The sequence below is a fragment of the Schistocerca gregaria genome, chromosome 5, assembly GCF_023897955.1.
Source record: "Schistocerca gregaria isolate iqSchGreg1 chromosome 5, iqSchGreg1.2, whole genome shotgun sequence".
Lineage (NCBI taxonomy): Eukaryota > Metazoa > Arthropoda > Insecta > Orthoptera > Acrididae > Schistocerca > Schistocerca gregaria.
In genome coordinates this window covers 379,115,730-379,135,668 of record NC_064924.1, presented here as the reverse complement: position 1 = coordinate 379,135,668, position 19,939 = coordinate 379,115,730, and the positions used below count along the sequence as shown (strand labels likewise).

Below are 19,939 nucleotides of genomic sequence, written 5' to 3'. Positions count from 1 at the left end.
GACTATTCCAAAATTATCAGTCACTGAGGTTTTGTGCCCAATACAATCTGTTCATCATGATCAACAAAAAAAGGAAAGCATCTTTTAGTACACCTGGTTGGCGACAGAATCCTCAGTAGGTTGCAGTGAAGTTGCTTTGGCTTGGCTGGGCTTCCTTTGTGACTGGTATTTAAAAGAAAATCACCAGTACTATACATCTCATCTTAAGATTCTTGAAACAGCAAAAAAAAAAAAAAAACTCTTGTATGATTGACGATGCTTAAAGCGTTCTTGGAAGGGAAAAAAAAAAGAAACTTATCACTTCTTCCCTGTTCATGACCATAGTGACATGCTATTGAATACAGATAGAACTGAAAATCTTAACAGAAAAAAAGAAAGCATCTTGTCTCCTGAAGAATATTATGATATTGTAGAAGTGCATGATACTCTCACAGTACTAAACACAGACTGGACTGTTAAAAATGTAAAAGTTAGTGCACAGAAAATAATAAAATCCAAGCTGCCTTTCAAAATGAACAGCCAGTGTGTCATCTCACACAAGAAAGCAAAAAAATATTAATGTGTCAGTAAGTGATACATACTCTGGAGGCTCTAACAACCCTACCACAACAAAGGTCAGCATTTAATAACGATTGTGGTGTTGCTCACGCTGCTAAATACTGCATTTTTAGGCAACAACTAAGTTATTATGTGGCAGGTGTTATTAGAGCACAGTTAATAAAGTCATTTCATGTAATAATGAAAAAAAAAAATAGGCACTCATCTTTTCATATTTTCAATGCTGGTGTCGTAAAATCATGGCTCAATCGTTGAAAATCTAGGTGATTCCAAACTCGGACGCAAAGAGGCCTAGGTTTTATTCTGCTATATTCAAAAGTTTTGTAGATGCGCTTCACAAATCATTCTTGAAGATTACACTTTTGCTGGGCAATAGTGATGTAAAAAAATAATCAGCACTCCGAATTTAAGTTACTCTTCATTTTAATTGCTTTTATTGCAATATCACGTGACACACACTACATCACTCCACAGTACAAAACATGCTTGAAAACATCTTCCCCACATTTTATAAGCCAACTACAATATGCATCTTTCCAACATGACGTCCAAGACTTAACCCTCTCAAGGTCCAACTCTCTAACAACTCAACAACTAACTAACTATCGCTTACGCGCACAAAAATCAGAGTTACAAGTACTTCAAAGATCATAGTGACAAAAAAAGAATACACATAAGAATAATATCATTGCAATATAAACATATTGATGTATCATAAATGAAATCAAATCTGAATGTTGTCTCAGAAATATGTTAAGTAGTTAACAGAAAGACAGTAGAACATTACTGATATCAAGAGGTTCAGATGAGGTGCCGTAATGGTTACGTAATTCAAGTACCATTACAAGACCCAGTGTAAGTTGACACCCTGAGACGAAAGAAACCATGCCATCCAACAGTACTAACATCCACCCTTCTACCAAAGCAAAATATGATAAGTAAAGAAAAGAAGATAGACACGTATTTTGAAAGTCCAGATGAGGCAAAGGAGTTTAACAAAGATGTCCGAAATGGATGATGTATAGATGTAAGAGGCTTGACAGTAACAGTGTGATTGTAGCATACAATACTTTCTTGTTATTCTTTTCACACTTCATGTAGGATTGATATTAAATATATAAGCTAAACAATTATGTTAAAATAATTATCACTATTATGTTGTATTGTGCCATTGTATTTCTGTTGTTGTTGATGTTGTTGTGGTTGTTGTTGTGGTTGTTGTTGTGGTCTTCAGTCCTGAGACTGGTTTGATGCAGCTCTCCATGCTTCTCTGTCCTGTGCAAGCTTCTTCATCTCCCAGTACCTACTGCAGCCTACATCCTTATGAATCTGCTTAGTGTATTCATCTCTTGGTCTCCCTCTTTGATTTTTACCCTCCACACTGCCCTCCAATACTAAATTGGTGAGCCCTCGATGTCTCAGAACATGTCCTACCAACCGATCCCTTCTTCTAGTCAAGTTGTGCCACAAGCTCCTCTTCTCCCCCAACTCCTCCTCATTAAGTATGTGATCTACCCATCTAATCTTCAGCATTCTTCTGTAGCACCACATTTCAAAAGCTTCTACTCTCTTCTTGTCTAAACTATTTATTGTCCACGTTTCACTTCCATACATGGCTACACTCCATACAAATACTTTGAGAAACGACTTCCTGAAATTTAAATATATACTCGATGTTAACAAATTTTTCTTCTTCAGAAACGTTTTCCTTGCCATTGCCAGTCTACATTTTATATCATCTCTACTTCGACCATCATCAGTTATTTTGCTCCCCAAATAGTAAAACTCCTTTACTACTTTAAGTGTCTCATTTCCTAATCTAATTCCCTCAGTATCACTCGACTTAATTCGACTACATTCCATTATCCCGGTTTGCTTTTGTTGATGTTTATCTTATATCCTCCTTTCAAGACACTGTCCATTCCGCTCAACTGCTCTTCTAAGTCCTTTGCTGTCACTGACAGAATTACAACGTCATCGGCGAACCTCAACATTTTTATTTCTTCTCCATGGATTTTAATACCTACTCTGAACTTTTTCTTTGTTTCCTTCATTGCTTGTTCAATATACAGATTGAATAACATCCGGGAGAGGCTACAACCCTGTCTTCCTCCCTTCCCAACCACTGCTTCTCTTTCATACCCCTTGACTCATATGACTGCCATCTGGTTTCTGTACAAATTCTAAATAGTCTTTCACTCCCTGTATTTTACCCCTGCCACCTTTAGAATTTGAAAGAAGGTATTCCAGTCAACATTGTCAAAAACTTTCCCTAAGTCTACAAATGCTAGAAACGTAGGTTGACCTTTTTTTAATCTTTCTTCTAAGATAAGTCGTAAGGTCAGTATTGCCTCACGTGTTCCAACATTTCTACGGAATCCGAAATGATCTTCCCCGAGGTCGGCTTCTATCAGTTTTTTCATTCGTCTCTAAAGAATTTGCGTTAGTATTTTGCAGGTGTGACTTATTAAACTGATAGTTCGGTAATTTTCACATCTGTCAACACCTGCTTTCTTTGGGATTGGAATTACTATATTCTTCTTGAAGTCTGAGCGCATTTCACCTGTCTCATACATCTTGCTCACCAGAAGGTAGAGTTTTGTCAGGACTGGCTCTCCCAAGGCTGTCAGTAGTTCTAATGGAATGTTCAGGCCTTTCAGTGCTCTGTCAAACTCTTCAGGCAGGATCATATCTCTCATTTCTACACCCTCTTCCATTTTCATAATATTGTCCTCAAGTACATCGCCCTCTATATACTCCTTCCACCTTTCTGCTTTCCCTTCTTTGCTTAGAACTGGGTTTCCATCAAAGCTCTTGATATTCATGCAAGTGGTACTCCTTTCTCCAAAGGTCTCTTTAATTTTCTTGTAGGCCGTATCTATCTTACCCCTAATGAGATAAGTCTCTACATCCTTACATTTGTCCTCTAGCCATCCCTGCTTAACTGTTTTACACTTCCTGTTGATCTCATTTTTGAGATGTTTGTATTCCTTTTTGCATGCTTCATTTACTGCATTTTTATATTTTCTCCTTTAATCAATTAAATTCAATATTTCTTCTGTTACCCAAGGTTTTCTACTTGCCCTCGTCTTTTTATCTATTTGATGCTCTGCTGCCTTTACTATTGCATCCCTCAAAGCTACCCATTCGTCTTCTACTGTATTTCTTTCCTCCATTCCTGTCAATTGTTCCCTCATGCTCTCCCTGAAAGTCTGTACAATCTCTGGTTCTTTCAGTTTATCCACGTCACATCTCCTTAAATTCCCACCTTTTTGCAGTTTCTTCAGCTTTAATCTACAGTTCATAAGTAATAGATTGTGGTCAGAGTCCACATCTGCCCCTGGAAATGTATTACAATTTAAAACCTGGTTCCTGAATCTCTGTCTTACCATTATATAATCTATCTGATACCTTTTAGTATCTCCAGAGTTCTTCCATGTATACAACCTTCTTACATGATTCTTGCACCAAGTGTTAGCTATGATTAAGTTATGTTGTGCGCAAAATTCTACCAGGCGGCTTCCTCTTTCATTTCTTAGCCCCAATCCATATTCACCTACTATTTTTCCTTCTATAACTTTTCCTACTCCCGAATTCCAGTCACCCATGACTATTAAATTTTTGTCCCCCTTAACTATCTGAATAATTTCTTTTATCTCATCATACATTTCTTCAATTTCTTCGTCATCTGCAGAGCTAGTTGGCCTATAAACTTATACTATTGTAGTAGGCATGGGCTTCGTGTCTATCTTGGCGACAATAATGCATTTGCTATGCTGTTTGTAGTAGCTTACCCGTACTCCTATTTTTTTATTCATTATTAAAGCTACTCCTGCATTACCACTATTTGATTTTGTATTTATAACCCTGTATTCACCTGATCAAAAGTCTTGTTCCTCCTGCCACCGAACTTCACTAATTCCCACCATATCTAACTTCAAACTATTTATTTCCGTTTTTAAATTTTCTAACCTACCTGCCCAATTAAGGGATCTGACATTCCATGCTCCGATTCGTAGAACGCCAGTTTTCTGTTATTAAGGTTTGTATTTTCAATAAAGTGAAAAACTAAAAATATAAAAAAATGCGGAATATACACTCCTGGAAATTGAAATAAGAACACCGTGAATTCATTGTCCCAGGAAGGGGAAACTTTATTGACACATTCCTGGGGTCAGATGCATCACATGATCACACTGAAAGAACCACAGCCACATAGACACAGGCAACAGAACATGCACAATGTCGGCACTAGTACAGTGTATATCCACCTTTCACAGCAATGCAGGCTGCTATTCTCCCATGGAGATGATCGTAGAGATGCTGGATGTAGTCCTGTGGAACGGCTTGCCATGCCATTTCCACCTGGCGCCTCAGTTGGACCAGCGTTCGTGCTGGACGTGCAGACCGCGTGAGACGACGCTTCATCCAGTCCCAAACATGCTCAATGGGGGACAGATCCGGAGATCTTGCTAGCCAGGGTAGTTGACTTACACCTTCTAGAGCACGTTGGGTGGCACGGGATGCATGCGGACGTGCATTGTCCTGTTGGAACAGCAAGTTCCCTTGCCGGTCTAGGAATGGTAGAACGATGGGTTCGATGACGGTTTGGATGTACCATGCACTATTCAGTGTCCCCTCGACGATCACCAAAGGTGTACGGCCAGTGTAGGAGATCGCTCCCCACACCATGATGCCGGGTGTTGGCCCTGTGTGCCTCGGTCGTATGCAGTCCTGATAGTGGCACTCACTTGCACGGCGTCAAACACGCATACGACCATCATTGGCACCAAGGCAGAAGCGACTCTCATCGCTGAAGACGACACGTCTCCATTTGTCCCTCCATTCACACCTGTCGCGACACCACTGGAGGCGGGCTGCACGATGTTGGGGCGTGAGCGGAAGACAGCCTAACGGTGTGCGGGACCGTAGTCCAGCTTCATGGAGACGGTTGCGAATGGTCCTCGCCGATACCCCAGGAGCAACAGTGTCCCTAATTTGCTGGGAAGTGGCGGTGCGGTCCCCTACGGCACTGCGTAGGATCCTACGGTCTTGGCGTGCATCCGTGCGCCGCTGCGGTCCGGTCCCAGGTTGACGGGCACGTGCATCTTCCGCCGACCACTGGCGACAACATCGATGTACTGTGGAGACCTCACGCCCCACGTGTTGAGCAATTCGGCGGTACGTCCACCCGGCCTCCCGCATGCCCACTATATGCCCTCGCTCAAAGTCCGTCAACTGCACATACAGTTCACATCCACGCTGTCGCGGCATGCTACCTGTGTTAAAGACTGCGATGGAGCTCCGTATGCCACGGCAAACTGGCTGACACTGACGGCGGCGGTGCGCAAATGCTGCGCAGCTAGCGCCATTCGATGGCCAACACCGCGGTTCCTGGTGTGTCCGCTGTGCCGTTCATGTGATCATTACTTGTACAGCCCTCTCGCAGTGTCCGGAGCAAGTATGGTGGGTCTGAAACACCGGTGTCAATGTGTTCTTTTTTCCATTTCAAGGAGTGTAGTAATAGATGCAAAAATGCACATTTAACAACAATGCAGCCATTTTATAAACACTACAGCACATAAAAAATTAGTTTTGCAAAAAATATATGGGATTAAAGAAGGCAACATAACTGATACCAGCAATAATTATAAGCATTTATTGACTTTTGAAAAAAAAGAAAGTGGAAAATTTGCACCTTAATGTATTGTTGTAAAAATCAAATTTTAATATGTTTCATTGCAATACTGTCAGTGAGATCCAGCAGTCATGTAAAAAATTCAAATGCTGAAACACATCTATTCAGGTGAAAATAGAAACACTCATTTTATGGAAAACTGTATCTGTCGCATTTATCGAGTTTTGAAAAAATGTTCGTCAATTGAGTTCTGCAGTAAATTTTAGCTGTTAATAGAGCAAAAGCTTTATCCTAAAACCACAAGCGGAGGAGGTATACTTGTACCTGGGAACACTCCAACTTGATTACATCATGGTCAGAAAGAGATTCTGGATCCATTATTGGATTGTAACATGTACTCAGGAGCAGACCTATATTGAGATCGGAGTTTAGTAATGAAGAGTAGACTAAAAGTTTAAGAGAATTGTGTAGTAGAATCAACGAGTAAAAAAGTGGGATAGTGAAGTACTTGAGGAATGACTAGATACATTTGAAGTTCTGTAAGCTGTACACTCTGCGATAATGAAAACCACAGCAGGCATTTCAGTTCAAGAGGAATGGAGATGACAGGCGTGGTGCAAGGAAGGTATCAACAAAGAAAAATTGGTAATGATAATTCCACTGGTAGACAAAAAAGGAAGTTCAAGAATGTTGATGGGAAATATCAATACAGCAATATGTCGCTAAGGGTTGAAATAAATAGGTAATGCAGGCACACTTAAGTGAAATGATTGCTGGAAAAATGTGAAGAAATCGAAAAAGAAATGGCGACTAGAAGGACTGATTCAGTGAAGTTAAAAGCAAAGGTGGTACCATTAACATTGCATTTGAAATTTCTCTACTAAACACAGAGGACTGTATAGGTGGAAAGAGTACATTGAAAGGTCTTGTTTGATGACATGATAGAAGTAGAAATGGAAATTGATTTAGAAGACAGGGGATCCAGTGTAAGTCAGAGTTTAACAGAGTTCCGGATGCCTTTCAGTCAGATAATCCAGAAGGGATAAATTACAGTCCTTTAGCATTTGTAAAATCATTAGCGAAAGTGAAAATGAGCCAACTACTCCGGTTTTTGTGTAGAAAATGACAAGAGACATACCATCTGACTTTTGGAAATATATCGTCCACAGAGTCCGAAAGACAGTCAGAGCAGCTCAGTGCAAGAACTATTATATATTCAGCTTAACACCTCATACATCCGGGAGACTTCTGGGAAAAACCCGGGAATTTTTTCATCTGGGAGAAAACCAGGAAAAACATGGGAATTTTTTTGAAATTTCGGGAATTTTTCATTGTTCTAGTTTTCAGTTAAATTTTTGTGATTTTAACTGATAAGCTAAAATATTACTGTTTTTCGCTACTGCAGACTACAACAATAAAACATAAACAAAAATATTTTTAAACTTAAAGTTGGAAAGGAAATGCATCTTTTACAACAAAACACACGTTTGTGTGAGTTGCCAGTGGGCTCATGCCCATATGCAGATGAGTCGTACATCAACAGTAGCTACAAGCAGCCAGATGCTACCGGGAAAAATTTTTCTGGTGCACCCAAGGGGTAGTTCTAATGTTCCACTTGATTCTGAAAGCAAGACTGAAGAAAAATCAAGATACATTCATAGGATCTGTTGACTTAAAAAATAGCATTTGACAATGTAAAATGGTGCAATTTATTCAAAATACAGAGAAAAGTAGGAGTGGTCTACAGAAAAGGATGGGTAATATATAATATGTATAGGAACTAAGAGGGAAGAATAAGAATGGAAGACTACAAAGTGCATGGATTAAAGAGAGTTTAAGATAGGGATGCAGCCTGTAGGTGCTACTGTTTACTCTCTGCACTGCAGAGAAAATAAAATAAAAGTTCTTTTATATCCTGTGTAGCATTGGTAGAGACTGTTTCTCATCTCTTGCTCCGGTGGGAAAACAGAACAATGGAAAACAAACACACATTCCTGTAAGTCTGCAATAGACGAGTTCACGAAGTGAACAAAGCATAACAAGTCCAGGACATAGCACAGTTGGCGTAGCATTGCAACAGTTCCAGATCAGTAACCACTCAAGACCAGAAACAAACTAAGTCATCTTGTGTTGTAACGGCAACCGGAACGGTCACAGGGTTGTAGTGACGGAAACGTGGTGGGACCTGTGGAGTGGCCCGCAAACAACTCAACGGAAGAGGACAGACACGACCGACGAAGGACCTTACGACACAATACAAGTACAGACAACAGAGTCACAAACCAAACAAGGCAACCATGTCCACTCATAAAGCGACACAAAAGTCACTACTCTGTTTAATGCGAGGCGATATGTCCTGAGACGCACGCGAGGCTAGACTGGCAGGCTGAGCGAAAGGCAGGCGCTTAAGTACTTGATCAGGGATGCTGCTATTGGTTGCTGCAACCACGTGTTCCACTGTGGTGCCCTCACTCTAAATGTGGACCAGGAGGCATGCGCTTCCACAGCTTACAGTGCGATGGTACAGAGACCTCTATGGCTCTTCGACGTCCATGATGTCTGGCGGGGATTCAAATTCCGCGGTGCACGGTACCAGATCTTGGCTCTGCAGTGGTGCAATATGAACAGCTATAAAGTACAACAAGGACTGAACCTGCGTCACAGGATCAGCGGCAAACAGTCACCACCAGGTGGTGCGACATGACGAACATATATCGGAGGTGGCTTCCCTTCCAACGGCTGCCTGTAGACACTGCTTACTGCATTAGTACTTTTCACTAAAAAGATTTGCTAATACTTTCCAATCCTCAGTGAAAATGATGAAAAATGACAGGAGCTATGAATGGAATGATTAGTATGATGAATACAGAATATGGGCTGAGGGTAAACTGAAGAAAGACAAAAGTAATGAGGTTAATTGTAAATGTAGCCTCAAAATTTGTGACTGTGGAGTAGATGAAGTGATGGAATACTACTACCTTGGAAGCAAAACAACACACAATGGATAAATCAGGGAATATTAAACATAGGCCATAATGTGAGGAAGAACATTCTTAGAATATACATTTGGGGCACAGTGTTGTGTGTTAGTGAAACTGTGGGAAGACAGGGAAAGAAGAAAACTGAAGTAGTTGAGATGTGATCCTATAGGATGTTGTTGAAAATTAGGTGGTCTAATAAGGTAAGGAATGAGGTATTTTCCACAGTATCATTAATAATGCTACATATGGAAAACACTGACAGTAAAAAGGGGCTGCATGATAAGACATATTTTAAGACATCAAGGAATAACTTCCATGATACTAGAGGGTAAAAACTGTAGGGGAAGTCTGATTGAAATCTGTGCAACAAATAATTGAGGATGTATGGTACTTCGAGATGAAGAAGGTGATGTGAGAGAAATTCATTGCAGGCTGCATAAAGCCATTCAAAAAACTGATGACTACAAAAAAAAATCTGCTGTACTATTTCTCTGTTTTGTGATTAATAAGTAGCCTCTTCTGTCACCTTAAGTCAGAACATTTGAGACTGTGATTACAGTTCTCCTTCTGTATTTAAAATAGTAATGAGATAACTTACTAAGTAATCTATGTTTTGTAACAGAATTCATTGTCTTTCAGGCAGCAGCTACAGGAGAAAGAAGCTGCATTACAGCAACTTGAAAGTAACCTAGTACAGCCTGAGGAAAATGTATCTGATGAACATGATGATGCTGAAGTTAAGCAAAATGAGCAGTACAGTTTGCTAAATCAAGAACTTACAGAGGCAAAAGTAAGTTACTTCTGATTTGTTTCAGATTATGGAACAGTTACAGTGTGTGGTCATGATGATATTTTTCTTAGCAACATTTGCCCAGTTAATACTATATGCAAACATTTATTCTGAGTTAAAGTTATCAATTTAATATTTTTCTTTAAAGGCTGTTATTGAGCAATTAAAGTTGCAAAACTCAGAATTACGTGTCATTATGGAACAACAAAAGAGTCCGCCAGATGCTGCTTCTGTTCACACTGACAAAGTCATTTCATCTCTCTCTGCGAGTAACCAACAGTTGGAGGCAGAGCGAGATAGTTTATTATCTCAGCTACAACAGGCCAAACAGAATAGCTCAGGTTAGTATTTGTTTTTACCATGTAGTAAGTTTCATTCATGCGACCCCCAAAATTTTAATAGTGTTTCAGAGGGCAGGCAGGCTACCTATGTGATTTATGGCAATGTGTTGTGGCTAATTTATGCATGATAAGTACTTACAAATTTTGGATAATAAATACACACAAGCTTTAGGTTTTGTGCCACAAGTGGAGGAAGGCAGAAAATAGACTTAAAAAATGTATCTTACAGTGTGGTAAGTGAAGGCAAGAATAAGTATTTGCACACAGTCAGACAATGTAGCACAAAAGGGGAAACCAACTAAAAAAAGAATAATGAACAGAGAGTAATAAGAAAAAGAGAGGAAGTTACCTAAGGAAAAATGGGCAGGATAACAAAAGCTTTTAAAATTTAAAAGCCCCACAATCATCCTGACTAGTCTTTCCTAATCTCTACCTTCTTGTATCTGCTCTCATTATAGTTTTGTGGCACTGAGTCTCCATTGTTTTATGTTATTATTCCATTCTTACCTTTTACTGTCTTCACATTAAGTAAGTAAAACCAACCTCAATCCATGGATGGTTTGAACACAATGTGCTTTCCTGGGCCCCGTCCTATTGAGGGTGCAAGTGCTTATCTTTCTTTACCTTCAACTTTCAAACTGACATAACCAAACACATATGAGTAGCAACAATTTAAAGTTGACTAGGGTCTTTGGTGCAACTTTGTATTTTTCACACTGTCAGCGAAGAAAGAAGTGGCAGGTGACAGAAAAGATCACTATGACTGACTGGTGATTGATCCTGCACCTTTGGGTATATATTATAGTACTTAACCACTCAAAAAAGGAGGCTTCTTCAGAAGGACAGTTTCAAATAATTCACAGAAAATTTTAAAAGGATGGTGTCAACACTATGAGTTCAAAAGATAGTCTGCTGTTAAATGCAAAAGAGAGTGTGAATAGGTGGAAGTGATGTATTGAATGCCTCTGTAAGGGAGAGAAACTGCCGGCTGATGTGACAGAACAAGGTATGGGTGTAAATTTGCAGAACATACGTAATCCAGTAGGGTCATTCTTTGTCGAGGGGACCAAGGATCCACACTTGACCATCTCCAATCTAATGAAATTTGGTGTGAAGGTTCCATATGGTCTTGAATGACTATATACCAAATTTCAGTCTACTATCTTCAGTGGTTGAATTTTTAAGGTCTTCTAAAGAGGGGCTACCCATTTCCATATCACATATAAAGGCGCAAATGTGCCAGATTTGCTAGGTTTTTTTAAAAGTTCTAGCAGAAATTTGGTCATTTGCTTCACTGTAAAAAGACAACTTTTTAGGTGAATTACACCCTGGCAAAAATTAGGCATTTGGTCACCTAAATATGGATATAAGCCTCTAAAGCAACTAAAAAATTTGTCGCACTATTCTGAAAGCCAGGGTTTGACTGACCACTGCTACTTTCCACATGAACCAATCATCCGAAAACTTTATACCATTGTTTCTACCTATGATGTCTGTATATGGATCAAATTTAATTCACATTGGATGCCTAGATGAAAAGATGTGCATTTCCAAAGTTAGCCAAAATTTTCTACGTGCAAATTTTAGGGTATTTTTGGGGGGAAATACATTCAACTGTGTCTTGTTCAATCCTTTTCTTCTTGCCAAAGCTAGAAAGAGCATGCTTTAAGCTTTGAAAGCTATATTGTTTAATTTATGGAACTTGCATTTTTCAAACATTAATTTAACACATGCCATAAAAACAAATATAATGTACAACACAGCAAATTTGCAAAACAAAAATACTAAAGAGTCAATTCCATTATTGGTTAAAAAGTTCTACAATTTTGTCAAAGGCAGATTGTCGATAACTGTATAGTCTTTCTAATGATGATGTTGATGGTGCTTCTTAAAGTCATGAAAATATGTTGTTCAGGAATCCAGCAGGTGTCTTTCGCAGTTGGCCAGTGGAAGGAATTAACAGAACCTTGTGGGTGCATAAAGCTGTTGAGGACATCTTGTTGTTCATGTGAAACTTCACACGTTTTCAACCCACTAAAAATTGTCATACATACGTGCAACATTCTGTCCTAGTTGTAAACTTGCAATTGAGATTGCTGGAATTTCTTCATCCGCTTCGAAGGCATTAACAGTGAATGCTGTAGAATCGTAGGAAACCCTTTTTACTCTGAGCTGATTACAATTAATTGGCTTAAATCTATGATTTTCTCTTGTTCCAGGTATTGTATGTCCCATGTCAAACCTTGTTTGTTGACCAGGCTGAAATTTTTTTAATGTCTTGTTTTGGTACACAAAACACCTTTATGCTTGGAACACTATCATCACAGAATTTGAAGAAATTATATTGAGTCAATGTTTGGTTATATAAAGGCAATTTACTGTAGATTGCTAAAAAATTCCATTCAGCAGTACTGCCAAAATCCTTTTTGTGCCAACATAATTTTTTGAAATTCTTATGTTGAGTGCTGGACAATCACTAAAGTAATAAATATTCTTACTAGTTTCAATCTTTGTCTTTAAATACGCAATTAATTTTATTTGAAAGGCACAGACAACAATGTTATTATGACAGAGACAGTCACTGATCAAATAAATGCTAATACTCTGGGGCATTGTTTGCCACCAAAATAGACAACAAATGTATGTAATGTGGCCTGACTATTCACCCAATGAAATTCTTGCACAGTATCTTGATGATCAAATGAATAATTCTCAGCAGAATCCATCAATATAATTAATTCATTTGCTGCAAGATTTCTTTTTAGCTGCTTAAGGTATAAAATTTGGTGTTTCGACACAAGATGGTGGCTTCTTAAACCGGTAATTTTCAAAATCAATGCCTCCAAGAAATCTTCCATTGTTTGTTCAGTGTCATAGTCTTTAAAAGCATCTTCAAGAAAAGACTGAAGTAGCATTTTTCCTGGACATCCCTCAAAACTTTTCAGCATACACTCTTTTGATTCCAAACTGCATACAGTTTTTTCATCAAATCCTTGTAGTTATTTTGCATGGAAATTGGTGAAGCCAACATAATTCGATATTTTAATGAATTGCACGTACACATACTGAATGTGATCCAGAAGCACCAACTGTAGTACACCATTTCAGCCTGAGCTCACAAAATTTTGAGAAGTTCAGTGGATTTCCATATTGCAAAAAATAAGCAAGGAACAGTTCTTTCAAGTTACAAAGGAGCAGGCATTTTTGCTTATGAATCTTTTCCCCATTTATTTTTACTGCAACCCAATCCTTTTTGCCTGGACATCAATGAGGAATCTCAGCATCTTCTAAATAGCCATTTTTTATATAGTCCAGCTGTTTGAGAGCAGGGTCAAAATTAGATCTTTAATACAATTGCTTGAAGTCTGAAGTTTAATCTTAAATTTCTCCATTAAGATTCCCATATCTTTACATTTTTGGCACTCTTCCATTTGTATTTAAGCAATATCTGCTAAAGCTACAGCAGTCACAGTTAATGAATTCGAATACAACCAAGACGGTATTTTGCAAGTATATACGACAATTTTTAGTGGGTTGGAAATGTGTGTGATGTTTCACTTGAACAACAAGATGTCATCATCAGCATTACGTACACACATGGTTCTGCTTGTTCCTTCCAGTGGCCAACTGCTAAAGAAACCTGATGGATTCCTGAACAACATATTTTCATGACTTTAGAAGCCCCATCAAGATCATCATCAGGAAGACTATACAGTTATCCACAATCTGTGCTTGACAAAATTGTAGAACTTTTTAACCAATAGTGGAACTGATATTTTAGTATTTTTGCCTTGCAAATTTGCTGTATTGTGCATTATACTTGTTTTTACGGCATGTATTAAATTAATATTTGAAACTGATTTATATACTCAAGTAAAAAAATAATTATGGGACTTAATGAGCACAGTACTTCAAGCAATACAGCTTTCAAACCTTAAGCATGCTCTTTCTAACTGTGCCAAGAAGAAGAGGACTGAACAAGACAGTTGAAATATCGCCCCCTAAAAATACCGTAAAATTTGCATGTAGAAAATTTTGCCTAAATTTGGAAATGCACATCTTTCCATCTAGGTATACAATGTGAATTAAATCTGATCCATATATAGACACCATAGGTAGAAATACCCATCTGAAGTTCTGTTGTGAGTGGTTCATATGAAAAGTAGCAGTGGTCGGTCATACCTTGGCTCTGAGAATAGCCCGACGAATTTTTTAGCCACTTGAGAGGTTTATATCTATATTTAGGTGTGGCCAAATCCCTAATTTTTGCTATGGTGTGATTCAGCTAAAAAGTTGTCTTGGTATATTAAAGCAAGTGACCAAACAACTACTACAACTTTTGAAACAGCCCAATAGCAAACTTGGCATATTTGCATCTTCATATGTAATGCGAAGATGAGTAGCCTCTTTTTACAAACCCCTAAAACTTCAACCACTGAAGATACTGGACTGAAATTGGGTATAGAAGCATCAAAGACTATATAGAACCTTTACACCAAATTTCATTAGATTTGGAGATGGTCAAGTGGGGCACTTTTTAATATTGGTCCCTTTGAGTGGAATGCCCCAGTATTAGATTGAGAGTATGACAGAGCATTGGAAGACCTGCAGCCAAACAAGACAGATTGGCATGTTCCTGCATACTTTCTAAAACAATTGAGGGATATGAGAACCAGACAATTGTGAAAGTGTATGGAATATATGAGGTTGGCAATATTCCATCTGACTTGTGGAAGAATATCATCCACACAGTCCTAAAATAGCAAAGGCAGATGATTGCAAAAGTCATTCCACAATCAGCTTGACACCTGAACAGATAATATACAAAAGAATAGGGAGAAAAGTAATTGAGCATCTTAGATGATAAACAGTTTTGTAAAATACAATATACAATATGTTAAAGAACAAATAAGAAACAATAAGAATGGAAGACAAAGAGAGAAGTGATCAGATTCTAAAGGTTGTACAGCAGAGATGCAAGATTTCTCCTATACTACTTATATATAGAAAAAACAAAGAAGTAAATACAAAGAAAGGTGTAGGAATAATAAATTTTGGCTGGTAGGATTTTAATTATAAGATGCATAATCAGAATTTGAAACATTGTAATGGGCTAAAATATGTAATTTAATCCCAAGCAAATGAAGCCAGTTGTATTCTGGGAGGACTGATGTGTTAAACAACACAAATGTCATAATCTCCTGTAATTGACATTTACTTTTTTGGATGTATCGATGATTTTAGTGATCTCATTTGTGTACCTCTGTCATGGCAGGGATGTATTTATGTACATGATATGAGGGTGCATTTTCTAGTACAAGAGCTCTGTTTCTGAAACGCTTGAAGTTTTTCAGTATCCCATCAGTTCTATGAAATGCACTTTTGTATAGAAAGTGTATACCATCTCCCATGAAACTCCTTTGTAATTAAAAGCTAAAACCACATTCTCTCTAGAGATATGTGTTCTGTTACAAATATTTTATGTTGCATTACACAAATTATGGTTGTGATGGCTGATTACTCAATCTGGTTTGCTGTGTTTCATTTGTATACTACCTAACAGCCCACATTAACCATTGACAGTGTTTGTTTTAGAATAAATATGAACTATGGAACTTCTATGAGATGCTAGGTAAATAAACCTCCACTCACATAGAACTCTACTTGCTGTAGTAAGCCTCATTCAACTGGAGTACAACTGGTGCCCCAAAGGTGACCTTCTGACAATTGTTTGGCCAGTTATCTATTCAATAAGCATGTAACATATGTTGAGGGTTTTTTTCGAACTGTCCTAAGTGAACTTCCCTACTCACATTGACACATATTGTTCAACTGTCACACCTAGTAATGGTTACTGAAGCTTGCACATTGTTTGCTGTTAATAGAGGATGTTGGTCTGAACAACCAGCAGATCTGTAAACACGGATTCATGACTCTCAAACTCACCAATTGGAGGCCTTCTGTCTTACATGTTTGCAATTTAACATGGCAAAAGAGAGACAGGTGGATAATCAAATGCTAAGAATTTGACAAGCATCCTACAACAATGACTGAGTATGCTTGGCAAACTACAAAGGAAATAGTCATATACCTTAATAGATTATCTGTTGTGATGTCAGACATGTGTGTGAAATGATCAGCTGGGCCACTAATTGCTTCCATGATAAACATAAACTTCCCTTACTAATGGGTGCTTTCAGCACCAACCACTGTATTACTAAACATATAGATCCAAAAGTGGCACTATACTTCCAGCATGTTAATGAATTTGTGTTACAGAATGATGATGCAAGCATTGTCAAAGATTTCTTATGTGCACCGTAATTTCCCTCCCTCCCTATCTTCCTTCCCTCCTTCCTCTTACTATTAATGATGTGGATGGGGCATTTGGACTTTGGATGCAAATAGAAGCTGTGGGGAATGGCATTCTTTAGGGATATAGTAGTATTTTATTTGATGCCGCAGCATGTAGAATCTCATTTCATAGTACTTATCAGCAGCACTATGTACACATTTCAGGCATGTAATATTATTTAATTACTCTTTGAAATTAAACTAGTTATTGACATACCATATAATTGGATAGATAAAAGATCTACTCACCAGGCGGCAGCAGCAGGAAAATACACATGTAAAAAATATTTAAGATTCCAAGCTTTTGGAACCAGTGGCTCATCCTCCTGGCAGAACGGTTGAAGTGGAAGGAAGAGTAGTGGTGGAAAAGGACTGGTGAGGTTTAGGGAAAGAGGTAGATTTCAGAAAAGTCCCTCTGAATCCCAGGTCTGGGGAGACTTATTGGATGGGGTGAGAAAGAAGGAATTAATCTGTACGTAACATAATTCTTTGTGCCCCTATAGGTTACATATGCACCACATTTAATTCATTTATCATACTTCATTAATGTCACCACAACCATCATCTTACACAGCTGTAAACTTAGTTACTTAAATGAGTTAAAAAGATTCTTACCATTAGTCAATAAGCTCCACATGTCTTTATTTGCAGTCTATAATTACAGCATATTAACCTCAGACTTTAGATTTCAATCAATAATGAGACTGAATAAATAGTTGATGTCAGTAGTCCTACCTTGAAAAGCAGTACACAAACATTGATGTGGCAGGCAGTTATTGATTATGAAACATTACTAGTTTCAAACTGCATGCCTCTCCGGTATTACTTATTAAAGGTCATGTATCATTGTCTGGCCAAATTTTTGAATCCTTATCTCCAAGTAAGTTAAGGACCCTCTGCTGGAATATTTTGATCCTGAAGTTTTGAGCATCCTGTGTTCAAAACTTTAAAATGTACAGTATATTGGATGGAAGTTTTCATTACTGGAATTATGTTGAATAACAAATTATTAGGATTTGACATTTATCTTGTAGCTAGAGATTATGCAAATATTCACTTACAGATAACAGCCAGTCATATGTGCCCACAATGCTGCATGAAGATCCAGTAGAAATGAAAGAAGCAATGGAGAAACTCCAGGAAAAATTCAAGAAAACCATGGAAGAAGTTGCTGAACTCTCTGAAGAAAAACAGAGACTTGAACATTTGGTTCTGCAGTTGCAAGGCGAAACGGAAACCATAGGTATAATAAGAAAAGATTTTGTTAGAGTTTTATTATCTGCTATTGAATTTTTGTAGCTGATGTGTCACTTCACATGCAGGAGAATACATTGCTCTGTATCAAGTGCAGCGGAATATTCTTCGACAGAGAGCTAAAGAAAATGATGAACAGTTGGCTCGAGTATCCAGAGACAGAGAAGAAATGAAAATGAAACTTCAAGAGCTGAGTGCCCTTGTGAGAAACTTGGTGTCAGAAAAAGAAAGTTCACCAGAAAATATTGATGTTCACATAGATGAAAGTAAAGTGACACCTGTTTTCCACCAAGATGAAGCAGTTGTAGGTAAGAACATGACTTGATGAATTTCTCTGTGCTGATATTTCATTTTTTTATATATAAATTCAACGAATGCTGCATTGATTCTGTGTCTACAGATATTAGTATACCATCTGAGAGTGAAAGTCATCATGAAGTGGAAAAATCTGATGGTCCTGCCTTGCAAGAGAATGTGATGAATAAGGAAGCCACAGCTGAAAAAATTATAGCATTACTGTCTGAGATAGGAAGCAGTAATCTTGTGGATCCACAAACCACTGAAAACTTCCATCCGTGTCCATGGTGTTCTGGGAGACTCTTAACAGTTTGAAGTAGTATTCATAGTAATACTAATTTTTTTTTGCTCTAGACAGATCATCTGCATATCTGTATTTTGAGGATACTGCTGCTAATGATTATTTGTAAGTTAAAGTCTCATAATGAGATTAAATTGCAAAAAAAAAAGTAGCAGTGTAAAGGTGAGAGACTGCAAATATGCTTCACTGAAGTTGTTTGGTAAGATTCCATTCCATATAAAGTAGCTTACATTAGCTCTGTGAAGCAGCTCTCTCAGGTATCTGTAATACAATATATAAGGCCTCCTCACGTCTTTCTTGTGAAGTGAGAACACATCAACATAATTCTGATAGCCAATTTTTGTACCTGTAAAATTACGTAAAGTATATTTATCATCATTTTTAACCAAATGATGCTGTTGTATCATCAAGGCAAGAATGGTTGAAAGCTGCATAAATCTAATAATGATATGTTTATTTTTTGCTTGAATTTTTTGTAAAAAGTATTCTTAATATTAATTTGTGCAGATGTAACATAGTTTTGTGTATATATGTAACATCTGTAAATTGTAAATAAAGTTAACTAAAATTACTTTTCACTGTCTTACACTTGGAAAGAAGAAACTGTTGATATGAATTACTTTTGTAATATTTATAAAAGGAAATACATGGACATTGAATTTAAAATTTAATTGTGTAATGTTTCTCTTTAATTATTATTCTTATCATGAAATAACATAAATACCTCAGCAGTGTGTGAGAAAAAAAATTCCACTGAAATTATTCATCAGGTCAACTTAAATTAACTCTACCAACAACATTTGGCAGAAATCACACAGACCAGTATAGCCATTTATTCATATATAAAAGCAGATCTTTCATTGAAGTCTAAACAGTCCTTTTTCTATATTGTAACAACTAACAAGAGTTCAAATTTCAGTGGTGAATTTTCAAAATTCAGACTGTGAAGCTTCCATATAGGTCATAAATAAGACATTATCACTTTAATACTTTCATAATCTGAAACTTACCTTGTTATATAATAACTTTTTATCTTTATAAACAGAAGTGTATCATGCAGGCAGCATCAGATATTAAATCATGTTAACACAATTTTCTTTTGAGATGTATCCTGTATTTTGCCTTCAAAATAAACTTGTATATGAGGATACTTTTGCCTTCACAGCAGTTACATTACAAATTCTCTACAGGAAAATAAAATCTCTTATTTCCTATCAATATCATCCAAACAATGATTTCTTTCACAGTAATTGTTGCACTACAGTTTATTGTACAATAAATCATTATAAGCAAAATAGTAAATAAATTATTTGATTTACTATTCTATAAATTTTACATAAAAATGTGAAAGTTAAATAAATCATTACTAGACACTGTAGTGTAATTTTTAAATAACTTTATTTTCAAATTTGTGGTTCTTGAAAT

General features: G+C 37.4%; 1 protein-coding gene across 1 annotated transcript in view; it reads left to right on the top strand.

Moving 5' to 3' along the window:
• The window catches only part of LOC126272044 (golgin subfamily A member 2-like), a 101,991-nt gene extending 82,806 nt beyond the window's left edge, over positions 1 to 19,185 (top strand). Inside the window, exons 10-14 of the mRNA XM_049974558.1 lie at positions 9,817 to 9,967; positions 10,116 to 10,308; positions 17,726 to 17,905; positions 17,985 to 18,224; positions 18,317 to 19,185. Of these exons, the coding sequence (XP_049830515.1) occupies positions 9,817 to 9,967; positions 10,116 to 10,308; positions 17,726 to 17,905; positions 17,985 to 18,224; positions 18,317 to 18,528 (976 nt within the window). The 3' untranslated portion in view covers positions 18,529 to 19,185. The remainder of the gene's footprint in view (positions 1 to 9,816; positions 9,968 to 10,115; positions 10,309 to 17,725; positions 17,906 to 17,984; positions 18,225 to 18,316) is intronic.
• The last annotated feature ends 754 nt before the right edge of the window (positions 19,186 to 19,939 follow it).